Raw genomic sequence first — 21,346 nt, 5'->3', positions numbered from 1 at the left:
AGATCTGTGAAGAATTTTGATGGGATTTTGATGGGGATTGCATTGAATCTATAGATTGCTTTTGGTAGAATTGCCATTTTTACTATGTTGATCCTCTCACGCATCATTCTTGCAAACATTCATGGGGAATTTATTTTTCCCAGAGCTCTAAGCAAGCTCACTCTGGTGGTTTCCTTTTCTCCCTACCTGTGCTTCACTTGGGACTGGTTGCCACTAAAATCCATGAGTAAAATGATGAAAAGAATGAGATCCATCAAGGGATCATTTCCAACTCAGGCTATACAGGCAACTAGAGCTTTTAGGTGATTCCTGATGAAGAGCCTTCTTTCCTGCAGGGATGAAATAACTGAAGATCAAGTATAGAACTCCATCTTGATTTTGGCCTTATTGAACACTTTATACCTGCAGGGCATCAGTTGTTGAAATGAGGTACCACTTGGAAGAATGGAATTTTGTGGGTTAGGATGGGAATATATGGGAAGAGCCTGATGAAAGCTGTGAGCATGGAGCTCCTAAATTCTAAGGACTGTTTTTTTTTTTTGCTAATGGAGGAGGCCTCCCCAACATCAATAAAGGTGCCCTTGGAATTGCTGTCACCAACCAACCAAATCTCTTTGGAAGTGGCCTCTTACCCACAAGGCATAAGACCCTCCACATACAACGGTCTCAACTTCTCCATTTCTGAGAGGATTAATGCTGCATTACCCACAGAAGCAGAAATGCTTTGTGGGAGGCAAGAGAGAGCCAGCTCACCTTAGGAGTTAAGGGCTCCATCCTTACCTCTTTTGCTTCTAGAGCCATAACTAGGTTCAGCTCCTGTAAGCCCTTGACAATGAAGTGTTAAGTGGAACCGATGAAGAGTTGCACTATAATCCTTAAAGAACTGCCTGAGCTTTTTCATTTATCGTGTGCAATTTAGGATGGGACTAGGCATGAGATAACTGTGGAAGGAGCATAAAGTTGAATCGAGTCAAATTTAAAGATATGGGGCCAGTAAACTGAGATTCTGCATGGAACATTGCAATACCAAGTTAAAACAAAAGGTTGCTAGCAGTTTGTCTGATTTGCTGAGTGAAACATGAACCAAGTGGAATTTTCTGTGTTGACTGACCAGCCCTGTGGTGACAGTTGGTAACATTATATAACTGGAAAAGGCAGCATTGTGTTCTTGCTGGAAGATACAATTCAGATATGAATATGCTTTTTTCCTAGACACAGTTTTTCCCTAGTCTTATTTTAGCTTGTTATTTGTTCAGTTTATGTACCTGAGAACCTGTTCTTTTCTAAAGGGAAATGGAGGAGTGCCTAATCTGAGGTTTTTCTCCCACCCACCAGTTCTTGAATAACCACTCAGAGGCTTAATATTGCTTATAAATGGCCAATGGCTCAGGATTATTACTAACTACCTCTTACGTGTAAATTAACCCATTTCTATTAATCTATCTATTGCTACATGGCTATGGCTTTTACTGGTCTGCTGGCATATTGTTTCTTGGGTGGCCTCTGGCGTCTCTCTCAACTCCACCCTCCTCCCTATATCTCCATTTGACTTTCTCACCCCGTCATATTCTGCCTGGCTATAGCCCAAATCTGCTTTATTTATCAACCAATGAGAGCAACACATATTCACAGCACACAGAAAGACCATCCCACAGCAGGAGTGGGTCTGAAGGAGAGAGAAGGTAGCAATGGAAGGATTCGGAGGAGTGGAGGGAAAAGGAAACTGTGGTCAGGATGTAATGTATGAGAGAAGAATTTTTTTTTTAAAAAAAAAGAGTGGGCTACTTGAAAGAAATGTTGGTTTTCTCATATACTTTCTACTTTTCTCCCTAGCCCCTCCACATATGTATGTGTACGGTGTTACTCCCTGTGTGTACATAAGCTGCAGACACACATGAAGTCCTAGACACACAAATAAGCACTAGAGAAACCAGATTGTTATATGTGCAGGCTTTTCAACAAAAGGGATTCTTCCACACAGAAGGCTGGAGTGGATGTTGTTTATAGCCTGCTGATCTTTGCTGTTCTGTAGTGTCAGGCATTACCCGAATCCCCCATGCACCTGAGCATCACTTCTCATCCAATAGAACCCATTCTTATGAAAGAGGTCCTATGTACTTTGCCATGGGAGTTAGTATCATGCTTGCTACAAACTTCTTCTCTCTAGACCATCATCCTGAGCATTGTTTCTCAGTCAAGAGAACCTGTTCTTGTGGAAGAGGTCACAGGAACTTTGCAAAAGACATAAACTTGACAAAAGAATTTCAATGTAGTCATACCTTATGCGTGAATCATGCATATGCATGTATAATCATATAAAATATTTAGAGCAATGTTTGATATATAGTCGAGACTCTATTGAAATATTAACATAATTTTACAGTTTATTTGCTCTTTTCTTCTGTTTGCCAGTTTGACAGATGGCGATAAACACAAAGATCACTTAGAACTAAAGCCAGATAGAAATCAAGGTATCTATAAAATTTGTCTACAGATTTATGAACTAAGAAGGTTTCAGTGTCTCCCTCTCCCCTGAGTATGAAGTGATACTGAATACGGGCTGCTGTCAGGATTGTCTCTCTCCACCCAGATGTTCCCACTTGCAGGGTTTTGCTTCCCTTCTGTGCCTGCTTATTTTTGATCGTGTGATGAACACTGCTCATGAAAGATAACTTTCAGGGATGGCTTGAGACCCAATAATGGCATTCTCTTCTAGTGATCATCCTTGACACGAGAAACACCAGTTCTTTAAAATCTCATTTCCAATTTTCAGATGTCTTAATGTTGGCTAAGGCTAATGTATTTCTTGTTTATTTTTTTCTCTGAGGGTCAATCTTTTTGGGTTCCCAGATCAAAGAGACAAATGAGTCCCATTATCTTGATGATTGTTAGGCCCAGATTTTGTCTCTCTAGAAAAGGGGAATCTCTCTGTCTCCTTTCTTGGATCATTGAACATACCCCCCAGGGCAGCTCAGGGAGCAGAAGTCTGTCCCTGAGGTCTATCTCTTGGAACCATTTTTCTTTCTCCACATTCATCCTACCACCCTATTCCACATCCTGGTACTTCTCATGGACCCCTACACTAGCCTCTAAGATGTTATCCTGCATCGAGCTTTGTCCCTTACAGTGCTTTCTTTCACTGTAACTATGTTCTACAAGCACAGATCTTTACGGGCTAGCCACAGCGACTTCTTTTCTTTCAGGTCTTCTCATCACAGGGCATTGCACTGGCTATGCTCTCTGACTGCAAGGAGCCCCTTTTACGTTTCCTTCTTCTTGTTATTCATCTTTAGATTTTATATCAATATTGAATTGAAGATTCTCTGACCATTCCCTTGCCCTAGATAAGCCCCCCCCCCCCATTGTAGGTGACCAGTCCTGGCCACTGTATGTTATTTGCAGGATAGTATGTACGTTGGCATCTCACTGGAGTATAAACACCCTGAGGGCACAGACCGCTGTTCTGGTTCACCGTTGTGTGCTCTGTGCTCTTGGACAGTGCCTGACATTAGTGGTACACGGTAGTGCTGTTAGACAGATAAAAAATATGCACGCACGAGTGAGTGCAGGAGCAAAAGCCCCCTGAAATGATGCAAACAGTCTTGCTCCCCCTCCTTCCTTGTATTAGGTTTCTATATTCGAGAATTCATGGCTTGTATTTCACAAGTTGCACACCACATAACTCCGAGGGCTGTATGTGGTGGGCCCACGAGGCGGTGTGACTTTTCGCACTAGTTGGTGGTTTCCTTTGCTGGTAGCTTGAGCTCAGGAAGAAAGGACCTCCTTTTGAGCCCACCTTTATGAAATACTGAGTTCATAGACTCCAGGCCCCGTTTAATTAAAGCAAGAGTGGGTGGTGATGGGGTGGAGTGGGAAGGATGCTAATCCTAATTTTTTGCCATATGAGATAGTTTCCAGACAGAGGAGATGCGGGAGTGATGGGGGAATCTAAAGCCCAGCTCTCTTTGCCTGCCCACAACCCACCACAGATGCAAGTCATGCTCTGACCGAAATTACTCTTTTCCTGTGATCACTGTGGGAGGGTCTTCCTTTGTTCTCCCGCAGGGGGGCATTTTCCATTTTCCTTCACCACACTTTTAACAGGTGGGTTTCAGATTTCCCCTTCAGTTCTTCTTAGCAGACACCAACTCTTTTATTTTCACTGAAAATCTATTTACAACTTTTTCCATCCTGCTCTACAATATGCATTTTTTGAAATGGAAAAGCATTTGGAAAATGAATACACACAAGAAAAACAAACAAATAATGAGACATTTAAGCTTTCACTCTCCCCACAACTATTATTAATAGTTAAATGTGCTTTCTTCGCGCATACTTTTTTTAAAAAAAAATACTCTGTATTAATTGAAGGATGGAGAAACACTGGCGTCACTCCCTCCTTCTTTCCTCTCCTCCCCCCCATCCTTCTTCCTTCTTAATTTTTTTTTTTGAACAATGTTTCACTTATTTCAGGCTGACCTGAAACTAGTTAGCAGAGGATTCTGAGTTTCTGACCCCATTGCCAACACCTTTGGAGGGCAGCTACTACAGCACACACCTTGACACCGAGTTATGTGGTGCTTGGGCTAGGGCTTGTTTTCACCCAAGGCGTTTCTTTCAATGTAACAGTACTCACGGAGCACATTCAATTCTACATGTTATCTTTCTTACTTATGATAACTGTTACATTTTCTAGCTTCATAAAAACTGTTCGACTTTCATTTTTTTTGTTGTTTTTGAGACAAGGTCTCATTATGTAGCCCCAGTAGACCTCAAATGTGTAGTCTTTCTGTTTCAGTCTCCTGGGTGGTAAGATTATAAGCACATAACCACCATGAACTACATTTCTTTAAATTTTAGACAAATGTAAATTTATAACAATAACAAAAAATAATAATTGCTAATATTGAAAGGATCTTCCTATTATATAGTCTTTGCTGGCTTGAAACTTACTATATAGTCTGACTTCAAACTTACAACTAGCCTCCTTTCCCTGCCTTTCAAACACTGAGATTATAAGCATATGTCTCCCATACTTGGCTATATAAACCATGTTTTTAAGATTTAACTTAATTTCATTATTTTATGTATATAGACATTGACTGGCATGTATGTTTATGTACCATGTGCCTGCCTGCATGGTACCCGTGGAGGTCAGAAGAGGGTATAAGATGCCCTGGAAATGGAGTTACTGATGTTTGTGAGCCACCTTCTCAGTACTGAGGATTAAACTCCTTTGGAAAATGAGCTGGTGCTTATAACTGCTGAGTCGCCTTCCAGCTCCCTACCCTATACTCTTTAGTCTTTTAACCTTATTTATGGGCTCACTCTTAGGGAGTTTCCAGAATTTGTCTATGGAAAATTGCAACATAATGCATATTTCTGTATGTGAATTCCACAATGTCTTTAAAAGAATCAAATTACATATTTATTATTATCTGGACAAACTTGAAGTCCTGGTTTCTCCTGACTGCACGATAAGCAGTTCTCTCCCCCAAGTGCTGGTATGGGTCCTTCCTCTCACCTTCATGAAAACTTTGGGGGAAACCTTCCTTAATACATACTGATTTTATTTAAATAATATTTTACTTTTTAATTAGAGTAATAAATACAGTGATATGTAGTATTTAATAACATTTACATCTGTGCCTTGGGCATGCAGCTCTGGGCAGAGGCTAGCTCAATCCTTTGTGGTCTTGACAGGGTTGCCATGTTGGGGAATGCATCCTATTTTTAGCTTTTTAGCTTTCATTTCCCCTCAAGACTTTAGCCTCAAACTTCCTCCTTCCCCAGTTTCTTCTGTTTTTGCTTCCATCTTATATTTGGGAGTGCTTCCTCACTCCAGATACTTCTTCTTTATAGAAACACGCTTCCTCTTTTTTCAACATGTTTTAAAACTATTTGAGTTTATGTCCTTCAACCTTAGAATCTTGGTTCCCTTTTAGCATCCTCATTCAAGATATATAAGTTCTGGTTCTGGAAATCTATCAGATGCACATGTACGTGCACGCACACACACACACACACACACACACACACACACACACACACACACTGCTCTATGTGTTCCCATGTCTCTTTCACAACACCAAAAAATTAAAATGAGTTCTATGGGGCAAGGAATATGTCTATTCTACCTAGCATAAGTTCTTAACAGTTGTAAACATTTTCAAGCCATCAAACCCCAGACTCAGCTATTCTTTGACTCCAGCTCTTTGACTAAATCCAAAATGTGGATTCAGGCTATTTCTCTGTTGAGAATAATTGGCTCCTTTAAAGGCCCAGAGCATAGGCTTTTCCTTTGGAACATGCAAGGGAAAAGTAAAGTAGAGGTAAGGGGTCCTTGTCCTTCACCATTTGCTTTGAGTGATGGACACTCAATGGGGGATGGTACCAGCCACACATAGGGGTTTAACTGAATATCCTATCCTTGTGCATTTTGACCTCCGGCACTTGCATGCCCACATGGGGACTTCTGGGACTGTATAGGCATTGTTTCTGTGGCTCTCTGTAAAGTTGTTCATGAAGTGTCAAGCAAGATCAGAGTGTGTTGGAATAAACAGCCAAGTCTGACATAGTACCTATGTCACAGCTATATGGCACATAGCTGTTGACTCCATTAATAATACATCATTTGGGGCTGTTAAACCTGCTCATGCTGGACATGTCTGTCCTGGTAAGCAGTCTCCTGTTATAGTTCTGATCTCAAGTTATAGAATAGGATGTGACTTGAGATCTTGTTCCGAGGTCTTAATTAATATATACATTTCTGGGCTTTTTTCCTTAGGACCGACAGATTCATAGTCACATTTACAGGACTACAGACTCTGGGTCTGACGAGAGTTCTCAGCAGTGGAACAATGAACCTCAGGGTCCAAAGCAGCATACAAGTAGCTTATTCTGGAAGGAAGTTGTATTAGTTGGTCCTCTTGTTTTGAGGCCAGAATCCTGACAGAAGCAACTCATGAGGGCAGAAGGTTATTTTGGTTTTGAGTTCCAGCGATGAAATCCATCATCAGAAGGCATGAAGGCTGTAGGGGCTCAGTCTACATTAGAGGGTGTTTGCAATGGCTGCTTCTTTACATCGTGGTGGGCAGGACTCTGTCTGAGGTAGAAGCAGAAGGCTCTGCCCAAAGCCAAAAGTGAATATCACCTTCAAGGTCTTCCTCCTGTGGATGTACCATCTCCAGGCAGGCCTTGTCTTCTGTAGGTTCTACAGCATCCCTAACTAACACCACCAATTGTCCAAATTGAACACCAAGTATTCAAACACATGAGCCTGTGGAACATGCTTTAGACTCAATCTATAACAGTCACACCTTGGCTCACATAAGCTCATGGTCATCATACAGTGCAAAATGTATTCCATCGAACTTTAAGAGTCCCTGGTTATAACAGTTCAATGCCAATGTCTTTTATAAGATGCAAGGCAAACTCTTAGCTGTGAGCCCCTATAAGATATTTAAAAAAAATCTTACATAATTACAATGTACAATGGGAGAAAAAACATTCACATTCCATCACTCCAAAAGGGAGTGCACAGCAAAGAAAGAACAGACCAAAGCTAGGTCAAACCCAGCAGGGAAACGTAAATCCTGAAGCTCCGTATCTGGCATCCTGGGTACGCTGTGGCATCATGTATGCTCCAGTTGATTTGGGGAGGCCTTTTTATTCTAACAAAAGCACACATGACCTCTTTCTTGGGTATATTCAGTGCCTGAAGTTTTCTCAGCAGATGCTTCATGTTCCTGGCAGCTCCAGAATCTTGGAGTCTATACTGCAACCTAGGCTTTGCCTTCATAGTTTCATGCAAGGTTGCTTGGCAGTTCCACTCAGAAAGACCAACCTTGATATATACTCAGAGCAAGCCTCAGTGGCTCCTAGCTTCTACATTCTGCCTGTAAGCAAAAGAACCAGCATATGGACATTGCCAAATTCTGCAGATGGTCCAGGGTAGAGTCACACCCCTTTGAGTCAGGGCTTCCGCAGGCTCTGAGAACCCGCGCAGGTGAATCCGGAGAAACGCGTTTTCAGTCTAATGTACTGAAGTAGGATGCTCTGTGTTCAGACATTCTTCCTTTTAAATGAAATCTTTTCAAATGGGCTTTTCAGTTGGAGTTCTTGATAGATAGGGCCTCGCTCTCAGCGCTTCTTTTCTACTGTCCTAGTGCAAAGTCTGGGGTTACTCTTCAATGCAGCTCTTCTCTTTAACCGTTGCAGCTTCTTTGTGCATACCCAATGTCCCAACAACTTTAAATGCATTCATGCTGTTTATCAAACTGCATATTTTCTTCATCTTCCTGTTCTTTTCTTTGCTTTGATTTCTTACTATAAATACGAACAAAGGGAGTATGGCTGTGTCACAGCATTGGTGTTGTGGTGTCTAGAAACAAATTTCTCCACTAAATGAAATAGGAATGGGCTCCATGCCAATCCCCAAGAGTCATTGTTCTTTGAAACTCCTTAAGTCTGGCCTTTGCCATCTGTATGCAAGTGCATGGGGAGGCATTTACATTCAGTCTGCGACAGAAGTTTCCATTTCTGCCGAGAATGGTGAATTCTTTGTGTTTAGCTGGCCTGAGAAGAGAGAGTACTGCTGTCTAGATAATGTTTTCAAAGCTTAATGGCCTTGACGTAGGTGGCATTGCAAGCAGGGAGCTGGGACTCTTCACCTGCGGGCAGACATGGGAAGAAGAACATTGGACATGAGCAGAGCCCAAGCACTCTCATAGAAGACCTGTCATCCCAGACATTCTTTTTTAAAATTTATTTTTATTGAGCTCTACATTTTTCTCTGCTGCCTCCCTACCTCTCCCTTCCCCTTCAACCCTCTCGGTACCCAACCCATAGCTGCTTCACATACAGTCCTTATGTTTACTTTTAGCTGAGAGAGATTATTCTTAAGGGAAATATATTTATCTTTCTCCATGCTTAACAAACTGAGTAATCTTATAATAAATTCACAAGCATTTCTGCCACTAAGAAAACCATCTTCAATATCCTTGTCTTTTCAATTCTTTTGGACAGGAAGGAAAAACAGACAAAAAGGTGCCCCTGCCTCTTCAAATCACAGGTGATGAAGGGATAAGCTATGCATCTTACCACATTTGGGTTTTGGCAGGGAGGGTGCAAAATAGATGTAATATAACCAGAGCAAGAAAATCTCCCTCCTCCAGTTACATGCTACTCCAGAGTCTTTACCCATGACCCCTCTCTTCCTGTGCATAGCACAAGCTGTAGATGGCCTGTCCCCTCTCTATGACTCTAGACAGAACCCTTCTGCTTTTCTATGTCAATCCAATCTAGAATCCCCTTCCTACTTTGTTTGTTCCAATAAAACAGTTTTCATCTATTTCCTACATTTTTGGGTAACCTCAAACAAAGCCCTGAAGAACCTGTCTAGGTACATGCTCAAAGCTAAATGGCCTCAACATGTCTGGCGTCACAAGGAGGACTCCCCACCCCAGGCAGACATGAGAGACTGGCAGGGGTCTGTTTTAACACCAGGGACTGAGAATCCCTACGAAATGTAAATCTGAACATGAGCCACAGAAAAGGGATTGGCAGTTAGGATGAGAGTCAGCAATAAAGGTCCTTACCACTTTGGGAATCTGCACAGTGGAATAAAGTGTGTTTGCTGCTACCTCTTCCATATTTGTTTCCTATTAATAAACCAACAACAAACAAACATAATTATCACCTAACTTCTGAGTCACACAGACAAGACCATGGAGACACACAATCCAAAGAAAGCAAAGTATATGTAAGAGACCACAGAGAGAAGAAAAAGAAGGTTCTGGGATAGGCAGAGAAGTTCTCTTGTTAGTAACTGCTTAACAATGCCTATTAATCATTGTGTTTTTATTCATATTTTTATTCATTTTTATCACATTTTCTGTATTATACTTCAATGGATTTCAAAATATGTTGAGATATATCTCATGAACTATGAGTCTCCTAAGGTGGCCAAAGGCTAACATGAAGTTATAGTGTCAGTGTTAAAAATGGACTTATCTAGTAATTCAAGGTCTCTTGGTGAAACAGTAAGGATGCCCAATGAGCCAAAATAGAGCAATACCAAGAACAAAGACTCATGATTAGAAAGGAAAAAAACATCCTGGGTGAATTTAAGCTTATTTCTTGACCATGTAGGGCAGCCTTATAGTCTGTGTGGGTGTAACCTGAGCAAGAGAAGAGGAAGAGGTGATAAATTTTGACTTAGCAAGTTGAGTAGGCTACAAAGCAGACCAGCTTCCAACCTCCTGTGAGGAAGCAAAGACCATCATCATCTACTGTAAAAAGGAAGAGGTGACTCATGGAACTGCTCACGTGAGTGGTACAGGTGTGGAGAATCAAGGGTTCTAAAGTTCACCAACTTCTGCACGGCTATGAGTTAAGGTGTGGGGGAGGCAGACTGACTGAAGTCAAAGACTGTACATCTTAATCCCCTTCCTTTTCTTATGCTACCCAATATTGTAGAGAGGGTAGTCTCAAGTGAAGTAAATAAAGCCTTGGAGGGATGGATCTGATTACAGAAAAGAAAATGGAAAGGGACTCACGTTCATGTAAGGGATTGTGTCATATTCTGGATTCTCTTCCAAGTGGGGACAGAAGTTTGGCTTTTTCTGGTGGATGTCCACGTTCTCCATGTGTTCCTTGGAAACTGAAACCAGGTTTAGAGAATCAAAGACTGCCTTTCTTACTGTTCACAGTCTCGCCTGGCCCACAAAACTTGGATGATATACTCAGAGTGACCAACCATCCTAGTCACTCTGAAACGGAAACACTTTATAGGGCAGAAAACTTTCAATATTAAACTGGAGAAAATTCTGGACAAATCAGGATGAATTATCCACTTCCAAATCTCCAAATCAAGGTGGCTACAGTGAGAAGCAGAGGGGGTCAGCAACATTCCCAAAATGCCTCTCACAGAGGCGTTCTCAAAGAATATCTCAAAGACTATCTCAAAGTCTGCATTTGTACTCAACTATTGCTGCAACTTTTCCTCCACACTCTACTCTTACCCCACCATGGATAGTGCTGGTAGGAAGATGGGAAACAAATAAAGGTTTTGGGACACAGGATGGGGTACAATGTAGAGAGACAAAGAAAGGTTTGTCCAAGAGTAATGTGCCTAGCCTGAGGTGAAGGGGTAAGAGGAATCTTGATGCTGATTGAGTATGGAAGACAATCTGGTTGGGGACTCTGACAGGGATAAGCATAGGAAGGGCAGGGAGACCTTCCTTCTGGGAAGGAGCAGAAGCTGTAGCAGGAGGGGCTGCTTGTTGGGGTTTTTGTCCTGCCCAGTTCCCACAGCCGGCAAGTCCCAAAGAAAATCACACAGAGGTCTCCGTAAGTTATAAACTGAATGGCCAATTAGATCAGGCTTCGTATTGGCTCTTATAACATATATTAACCCATTATTTTTATCTATGTTAGCCACATGGCTCAGTACCTTTTTCAGCAGGGCATATCACATCCTGCTTCTTCCATGATCTGAGCAGGACTGCAGAAAGAGCTTCCTTCTTCCCAGAACACTACTGTTTTCATTGTCCCACCTCTATTTTCTGTCTGGTTTTCTGGCCTATACTTCCTGCCTGGCTATCAGCCAATCTGCATTTATTTAAATATAATTGACAGAATATAGATGATTGTCCTGCACCACTTCCCCCCCTTTTTAAAAAAAAAAACAAAGGAAAATAGAGGTTAAAATAAAGCCACATAAAGATGAAAAATACACAGAGAGTCTAGATACTGAATGTTATGGTGTTGTTAAATTGTTTGATGGCTGAGGAAGGAATAAAAGCTGCTAAAACACATTTGAATATAAATGCTGCTGAATTAATCTAAGATTGTTATTTTGATTTTTTTGTTTTTTGTTTTTTGTTTTTTGTTTTTCAAGACAGGGTTTCTCTGTAACTTTGGTGCCTGTCCCGGAACTAGCTCTTGTAGACCAAGCTGGCCTCAAACTCCCAGAGATCTGCCTGCCTCTGCCTCCTGAGTGCTGGGGTTAAAGGAGTGCGCTACCACCGCCTGGCTAAGATCATTATTTTGAAAAGACTTTGACTTCAAAATTGAAGTCAAAAGGTATGTTACTTTGGAGAAGAGATTTTGTTTGTCAATTATGTTTTAAATAAACACTGATAGGTCAGTCACCAGGCAGGAGGTATAGGTGGGACAACCAGACAGAAAGTAGAGGCGAGGCAATGAGAACAGGAGAATTCTGGGAAGAAGGAAGCTCTTTCTGCAGTCCTGCCCAGACCACCGAAGAAGCAGAATGTGACCTGCCCCACTGAAAAAGGTACTGAGCCATGTGGGTAACAGAGATAAGAATAATGGGTTAATATAAGCTACAAGAGCTAATAAGAAGCATGTGCTAATGGGAAATCAATTTATAATCTTATGGAGACTTCTGTATGATTTTCTTTGGGGCTAAACAATTGTGGGAACTGGGCAGGACAGAAACCCTGACAACAAGCAGGCCCTCCTGTTACAAGAATCAACAATGTATGACCTGTATCATCAGAAGGACCACATCCTTCTGAAGGAAGGACAGGAGTAGGCACTAGAAAGAGACTCTGTCCTCAAGAGAGAATGCAAGGACTACATTCTCTACTTTGGAGCTAAGGCTTACAACTATGGCATGCACTTCTCTTTCTGTATATGTGTGTATGTTCATATTCATGTGTGCATGTGTGGGAAGGGCAGAGATCAGCTTTGGGTGTTGTTCTGCAGGTGTTGTCTACCCTGCTTTATGAGACAGAATCTCGCACTGGCTTGGGACTAACAGGTTAGACTAGGCTAGTTTCCAGTATAAGCCCCAGGGAACCACCTATCTCCACCTCCCCAGTGTTGAGATTACAAGTACATGCTGCTACGTCTGGATTTTTTTTTTTAAAAGTATGAGTTCTGAGGTTTGAATTCAGGTCCTCACACTTGTATGGCAAGCACTTTACTGAATGAGCTCTCTCTGTCTAGCCACTGACTGTGCATTTCTTAAGGGAAGAGACCATGGCCTCCTGGTTTTATATCTTCAACACTAAATCTTGCACACAGATTAATGTATTGCATGAGGAATAAAAAGGAGAACATATATGAAGCAAAAAATCATAAATGCTTTACCTTTTCCTTTCTCTGTATGCATAGCAACAGGAATAATCACCAGCAAGAGACCAAGTGCAATTAACACTGGCAGGATATATAGGATGATGCTGGATGAATTTAGGTCCTTGGCAGCATCTTTAAAGAGAAAATAAAGAGAGGCATGAGGAGGGTGGATGTGTGTGGTAAAGTCAGCTAGGCAAAAGGACCTAACTTCCATATTCCTCCCAGCCTGCTGCTTTCCCAGAGGCCTTTAGTTGACACGGAGCCTGTTTCTATAGAAACGGGGAGCTAAAGAAGATAACATTTCTCCAACCAGAGGCTCCTGGAGAGAGGAGACTGTTACCTCCACAGAGATCCTGGACGTGGGTGGGGATCGAGGAACTTTGGCTGATGGGATTCCTGGCCATGCAAATTAAAGTCTTGTCTTTTTCTCCCAATCTCCAGGAGATGGGGAGGACGGCACCATCATGAGATTCATTGACTTCATGCCCAATGGCTTTCCAGCTATAGGTCACATTCTCCCCTCCCTTGTCCATGGAGCATGTCAGGTTGGTTGTGCAGGTGCCATTTATGTTGTCTTGCCCATTCAAGGTGACTTTGGGCCTTGACAGATACTCTGTAAAAGACATAGCACAACAGAGGATGGAAGTTAGTCCTGAGCTCAACCTTCTCTGAGTTACCCTTCTTTACCTTGGACCCGACTCTTGCTGGTAAATTCAAAAAGGGTAAGCAAGTAACAATTCAGAACAGAATGTCTTATTCTTATCTGGGAAAGAGACCTCTTAAGTCTGCTTGGCTCTGCCTATATAGCAAGAATAACAATAGCAACTATTCTAGCAGAGATAATCATACAACAACAATGTAGTGACATTCACCACGCCTAGATGCAGGGCAAACACTGACCTTACTTGTATTTAAATACTACCCAGTCTTTAGGCAGAGGCTTTTCATTGCTTGTTCTCGGACTTTCTTGAACACACTTTCCTTTATCCTCTTACGGAGAATAATAATAACGTAGTAACACTTCTCACTAACTTGTGCCTACTCCTTTATGCTTAGAATATCAGCAACAGCTTATCTATCCTAGAGTTTGGTCCATTAAATATTTCTGTGCAAATACCTTTTTCCTCTTCATCCTTCCCCCAGCTAGATTGTCTGCAGATTAACTCATTTCTATTGCCTTCCGCAGTATCTCAATGGAATATAAGCCTGGCTCAAGGTGCATTGCCTAACTCCTGCAAGCTAGTCTTGGGTCCCTTCTCTTGGTATCTCTGATACTATAGTTCAGTGCACAGGACAAATAACTCTTCTGGTAGAGAGAGCTGACTGGTTTGCAAGTTTAACTTCCTGAGTGGTTTCTCTTTCCTCTCTCCCTCTCTGCCTTTCTCTTACTGTTACCCAGGCCATATCATCAGCGCAGGAGTTCTCTGCTCCCTGATCCTTGCTGTGTGATTATCCAAACTTAACTTGAACATCCACTGTATCAGGATGCTCACTACATCTGTATGCCTACCATCCACCATTAGAACCAAGTCTACTTACCATAGACATACAGCACATATTCCTGGGTGAAGGGAGACTCAAGAGATGTACTGTAAATCTCTGCCCGGTAGACACCTGAGTCATTCTTCTTCAACTGGCTAAGTGTCATGGAGTAGCTTCCATCTGGGAAGACTATCCTTTCTTTGTTATGATTTTGAGTCACTATGACTTTGTCCTTAACTATGATGGCAAAAGAAAGTGTCTTGAAGGTCCATACAATAGTGTCAACCTGTTTTCCTGTGAAATTCAGACTGAAGGTCACAGATCCACCAAGGGCACCAACCATCTCCTTCAGAGTTCCAGAAGTTTTTGCTGTCACTGCAGACACAGAAAACGATAACATAAGCTCTTGTCACAAGTTACCACAACCTTTGAGTCTTTGGAAGATCCTGTGACATATCTTCAAGTTCAATAGAAACAGAACCTCATCCACATTGAGGTGGCATTGAGAACAGACCCTTCTGCCTGCAAGGACACCTGCCACCATCACACCACATTCTCAGAGACCCCCAGCGGAGTAGTCCAAACTGTGGTAAACTTGAAAGCCCAGCTCCATCCTCGACAGGTTCCTGTTGTTGGGGGAGGTGGGGAGAGACAACTAAAGAAGTTTCTATCTGGGTCTCTTAGGAAAACCAGATTACTCCAGAGATGTTTAGCACGAAGCTGATGAGATAGGCTGCCCAAACCAGAAACACTGGTTCACAAGCATCACCATGGTAATGGGAGGAGAGCTAGATGTTTGTAGGGACAGCAATAGTGGACACGTGTAAGGATGACCTCTCTTCCCAGTTTGAGATGCATTAGTAGACTCGAGGTCATCCCCACAAAAAGCTTCTGTACTTACATAATATGGTTGTGTGGGGAGAAGAAAAAGGGTGAGTCGGAGTGTTGGGGAGCATTAAGACGCTCACCTCACATGCTAAAAATTGCTGTAGGGTTTTCATTCCACAAGAATTTTGTTGCTTTGACCAACACAGTCTTAGCTCACCTGGTAGAGCCTGACTCTGAAGCAGTCATCACTAGTTTTGTGACTCCGTATGAAAGAATGACTCTTGGTGGAACTTCCAGAAGTCACCAACTCAGTAAGCATTTACAGTGATGGTGACGGGGTAACTCTCTGTAAAAGTCTAAGGGACAAAATCTGGGGCTAGCAAAAGCACTGAGGCAAGAAATTTAAAGCATGTGCTATGAACTTTCTTTAGCTGTTAAAGTTCTTAGAGGAGGAAGATTTTTACTTTCGTCAGACAGAACAGGATTTACTCCCTTAAGTACAGGTCTGGGGAACCTTCAGAAGTACTGGCTTCTCTTCCTGGAAAAAAATTTCCATTTTCAAAGATTTTCTCCTATAACTTCTTAGTCAGTGTACATATACTTTACATCCCTGCAATCTTGTCGAAGTATCTAGTTAAATTTGAGTTTTCAAAAAGTTCCCTACTCTTATAATACAAAGGCGGGAATGGTTTTAGACTGCTTTTACTTTAACTGTCTCAAAGGATGGAAAAATAGTCCCAGTAAAAGTTATAGACAAAATCAAATGTACTCTGATTTATTTGACCAATTGATGCCTTCATTCTTACATTTCAATGACAGAGACAGAAAGGGTAAATATTTTGAACTCAGGTGAAGATTGGGTATCACTTGCCCTCCAAGTGGGTCAAATTCCTGGACCTTCAAGTAATTTCATTTTCACATTGGTTTTGGGGGACTTGTATTACTCACTCCCTTTTATAGTATGTATCTGTCCTTTTCTGAAGGAATAACAACATGCTTGAAGGTGGATACTTTATAAAGAAAAACTAACTTACAGTTTGGGAGGTTGAAAATCTGAGCGTGTGCAACACCATATGTGAAGCCTTTGGTGAAGGGTTCTCTTGGTTGGGTCACAAGACGGCAGAGAAACAGAAGGGAAATCACCCCTGTGCAGAAGAGGCCAAGAACAGATGGGCCTCACCACAACAAATCTGCTCTCAGCACAGTTAACTTACTCCAAGAAAGTGGGAGCGTTTCTGTCTCAGAATAATGGTACCCTCGTCACCTAACAGCCTCTGCTAGGCCTTAGCTCTTAGAGGTTTTATCACCTCTACCTCACCACAGTGCTTTTAGTCTCAAACTCATGGGTGTGAAAGATCACATATAAACCATAGCAAAGTGTTTAAGGGGCAAACTGAGACCAGGGCTTTAGTATGTTAGCACATGTGCATGTGCTTCAGCCAGGAGGAAGCCCTCTTTTGACTCCCTCATGGTAGGTGTCAACTTTCTCAGGGTAAATGTCACCAGATATGAGTAATGTGGAGCAAGGGTGAGGAAAATCTGAAATTCGCTGTCCTTTGTTAGGAGGGAAGTGGAGGATGGCATGGGGCAGAGTGCTCCATGGAGCACCATCACTCATTCTCTTCCTCCTCTCTCCTGCCTCTTCTTATTTTTTTTTCCTTTTTCTTTTTACAAAGTTGGCTTCAAACTTGCTATGGAACTAAGGGAGAATGACCTTGAACACTTTTTTTTTAAAGTATTTTTTTAGGTTTTTAAATTTGACTTTATATGTATCAGTATTTTGTCAACGTGTGGGTATGTATACCATGTGTGTGCCTGGTACCTGTCAAATGCAGAAGAGGACAGACACCCCCTGGAAATGGAGTTACAGGTGGTTGTGAGCCACCATGTGAGTGTGGGAATCAACCCCAAGTTCCCTGCGAGAGCAGCAAATTTCTCTTAGCCCCTGAGCTCCAGAGTCTTGACCTCTTGATCTTCCTGCCTCCACCCCCTAAGTGCAACCATCCTTAGATTACTGTTCTATCTTAAGTGTATCTTCAGGATGGAAAAGAAAGTTAACTGAAGGAAACAGTTCCCTGCTATTTCCTAAATAATGGGTTAACAAACCAAAAACAGTGTTGGGAAATTCCAGCCAGTTTAGTTTTATTATCCCAGTGACTGAGAAATGGGATCTAGAAAACCAGAGACATTTTTAAAAAATGCTCAAAGTTGAGATGAAACTTTGGCATCATCTTCATCACTTCCAGGCATGGTGCTACAGTTTGCTCATATTTAAGCAGACTGTGTTTGGTATGCTTGACCTTTTTAGGAGCTAAAGAGAGAACTGAGGGCTTGAGCAAGATGGTCATGATCCTTGCGCTCTCAAAATGGAAGAAATCAGCAGTTAAGCAACAGCACGTGCTATGAGAAGGGAAGTAATGATTGCTGTGGGGATTCCGTGGAGGCGTTTAGCCTGACCTGGAGTCTGGACTCACAAGACTGCTCAACCTTTTGACATCGTGCCATGACAGTCATCTGAAAATTTTGCCCTTGAGAACTGCACAGCAGACTTACTAGAAGCATCCCATAGTGTTGTAAGTATGTTTCCAATTTCGTACTGGGCCACATTCCTGGATTTCTTGGGCTCTATGAAGCCCAGTGGCCATAGACGGGATGTGTTTGCTAGAGAATGTATGACTACCAATTCCTTCCTAAAGATCTGGGTCCCATGAGACTCACCTACCTTCCTCAGATGCCACTCTCCCACCTGTCCGCAGGGAATGGGGTGACCTGCTTCCTCTGTGCTCCCTTGACCTCTGATTTCACATCAGCCAAGTGGTTTGGGTAAGTCTGATGGCGCTCAGCTTTAGTGATATTCTCCTCTGGCCCAGTGATTTCCTTAGAGTTATCACATGACCTGAGAGAAGCCTGGGGCTTTAACTCTAAGGCCAAGATAATGTTATAAGGCTATGGAAAATACAAAACCCACTTGCTGTCAATCAACAAGTATCTTCTCTTTCCTGATCCTCAGTTGTGTGTGTGTGTGTACACTCACATGCGCACCCGCACACACATGCACCATATGTGCATCATATGTGCATGTAGGGAGACATATGCTGTGGTGACTGGACACATCATTTTTGAGTGTGTGAATTAGCCAATGACCAGTCTACAGGTGTTATGTCCCAGATTACCCTGTTGTGGCATCACCGTGCCCAGAGAAGGATATGTTGCCTTCCCTTCCTACCAGCACACTGCAGAATGAAAAAGGGCTCTCTGTCTTCAGTGGGAGTCAAGGGACACAGGACCCATTCCAGCTCCTCCACAGTCATAATTCTAGAGACAAACACTTGGTGTCTGTAAGCCAGTCTGATGGACTTGCCTTTGTTGATCTTCAGAACAAGCTCAGGAGATAAGAGTTAACACTTCATTTCATTTCATAAATGAGGATACCAGGGCTGAGTGACTTTTCCAAAACCACAAAAATGGCAGGGATGTAGCTCAGTGTTAGAGTCCTTGGCAGATGCACATGAGGCCCAACTTTGATGAACCTCAATTTGAGAGACAGAGGTAGGGGTAGAGATCATCCATTTCAGAGGCCCCCCCTTTTAACATTTACTATTTTGAGTTTCAGTTCTCTGAGGGAAAAACACCTTCAAGTCCTAGGAATTTGGGGAGAGTGAATGTGGATCTGAAAGTATTTTGACAAATACAGAACAAGAACAGGTGACAGCATGGTGGGAGGTGCTAAGGGCATTGGTGGGAGGTGCCAAGGGCATTGGTGGGAGGCGCCAAGGGCATTGGTGGGAGGCGCCAAGAGCATTGGTGGGAGACGCCAAGAGCAGAAGGCTCTTTGAGAAGGCTTTCCATTTTTCAAGTTTCATGTCTGAGGCATTTAAGAAAATAGTTCACAAAACAGCAGTGGGTGACTTCGTAGTAAGACAAAGGTTTAGTCACCACTGCAAATCTCCCTGGCAGCCAGTACGGAGAGGCGGAAGGCGCTGGACCAGGAGGCTGTCCGCTTTTCACCTCTCTGTCTTTGTGTCAGGAGCATCATCATCTCTGAGAGACACTTTGGAGCAGAATGAGACAACATCTCCAGCCTCATGTTGCGCCCTTTCATATTTTCACTTCTCTCTCTTGTGACATTCCCCCGGAAAAGGTCAAAAGAACAGTGAACTGGAGCAGCAAGAAGCAGCCCCAGCCCCAGGAGGGCAGGCAGCCCAGGAGGAAAACACAGGGGAGGGGCCTGGCAAAGCTCCAACTGCCTGTCAGCCCAGCCCTTGACAATGCCACAGACACCACCACACTGGACAGTCCTCCTCATGGAAGTCAAGAACAGAACATCTGAGACCTGGGAGGAATCTTCAGGGGGTAATAATTAGCCTGATTCCATTCTATTTCCCAGACAGGGAGACTAGACTCAGGATAATGTGGGAGGCCACGAACCAAGGCGCTAAAGGCAAGATTTTCCCCTGTACCTCTTGCTACAGCTGGAGTCTCAAAAATCTCCATCTTTCTGGGAACCTTAGGGAGAGGGGCAAAGAACAGAGAGCCAAGGCTTTGGGGTTTCCTCACTGCCAGGGAGGCTACAAGCAAAGGTAGAATCACTTACATGTTTCTGTTCGTAAGTGAAAAACACTGCTTTCATAATAAAGTGGTTTGAAATGAGTGGCCCTTTAGATAACTTCTTTTCTAACATCCCCTGAAAATTGCATTATAAATCAATACCATGGGGTACACACACAACAGAACTCACAAACTTTCCAGTCCCTCACACCCCTTGCCTGACACATCCAGGCTGCCTCATTTGCTTCTTTACCTCTTGTTTGTCTCCCGCTCTCTTCCCTGTCTTTTTCTCTGGTTCTTTGCAGCGATCCCCCATACCCACCACTCATCTTTGTTTTCCTTAAAGCCATTGTATTACCCGACCATTATGAAATACTCAAAGGAACAGACTGCTGCCCCCCTTACCCTGGTGAGAACAGAAAGGCTGCGGGAGCTAGCCTCGCCACTCCTGTCAAGTTGTCCAGAGTGGCATCCCATTGGTATTACCACGCCCCCAAACAGTGAGACCTGTTTGTTGATGGTCTTTCCAGTCCCTGACTTGGGCTCCTGTACCTGGGGAAGGAAGAAATGACATCCGGCTCTTGCTGCGGGGGACTCAGTCCAAATGCATTTTTCCTGAACACCTTTCCAGGGTCAGGTTGACAGCTGAAGCTGTTGGTTAGCGCTCGGTGTGTGGGAGACAGCGCCAGCTGTGGACGCTCCGTTCCTCCTTTCCCTTGTAATCACGGCGTGATCTTGCCTAAGAAACTCGACCTCTCCCAGTCTGTTTCCTTATCTTTAAGTCCCTGTCTCATAGGTTTGTAAGGAGATGCCCCCCAAAGTACCTTGGGGTATCAGGAACTTAAATGGCCACTCTTACTGAATCAATTTGCTTTTATCTATCTGTTATACACAGAAAAGCAAAGTTCAAAGTACAAAGATGCTCGCTCACAGCAATCCAGTACAAAGTTAAACTAGGAAACTTGCATCCAGGGTCTGTACTGCTTCCACTGCTCTGTCTTTTGGGGGTTCTAGGACAATCTCTGACTCTTTTCAGCCACAGGAGATGGAACCCCAGACTTCCCACAGCCTACTGGAGTAGAATAGCAGGAGACTCAGGTTACATACCTACCGCACTACAGATGTTTCAGGTGAGCACCTGGGCTCTTCAAAGCCCTGGCATGCCCTCCCCCACCTCGTCTTTATTCTAGTTCTGATCACCATTTCCGTTCAGGTAGTATTTTAGAAACAAGTCTGTTTTTAGGGCAACCTACTTAGGACCAGGTGCTTCCTAGCAATGCAAGGTTTGATGAATTCAAGGAGGTGTGACAGACTGTAGATTTGAGTCACTTAGTTTGGTCTGGTATGAGAAGGGAAGGATTGAAAACCCTGTGTGGCTTGG

At 43.0% G+C, this 21,346-nt stretch overlaps 1 protein-coding gene across 1 annotated transcript in view; it reads right to left on the bottom strand.

Annotated features, from left to right (window-relative positions):
• Positions 1-7,520: 7,520 nt before the first annotated feature.
• Positions 7,521-21,346, bottom strand: part of Slamf7 (SLAM family member 7) — a 14,617-nt gene continuing 791 nt past the window's right edge. Inside the window, 8 exon segments of the mRNA XM_005368603.2 lie at positions 7,521-7,632; positions 7,634-7,664; positions 8,606-8,672; positions 9,600-9,662; positions 10,560-10,663; positions 13,123-13,239; positions 13,448-13,720; positions 14,647-14,964. Coding sequence (XP_005368660.2) covers positions 7,521-7,632; positions 7,634-7,664; positions 8,606-8,672; positions 9,600-9,662; positions 10,560-10,663; positions 13,123-13,239; positions 13,448-13,720; positions 14,647-14,964 — 1,085 coding nt within the window.

The sequence above is a fragment of the Microtus ochrogaster genome, unplaced genomic scaffold, assembly GCF_000317375.1.
Source record: "Microtus ochrogaster isolate Prairie Vole_2 unplaced genomic scaffold, MicOch1.0 UNK35, whole genome shotgun sequence".
Lineage (NCBI taxonomy): Eukaryota > Metazoa > Chordata > Mammalia > Rodentia > Cricetidae > Microtus > Microtus ochrogaster.
This window is presented reverse-complemented; position numbering and strand designations above follow the sequence as displayed.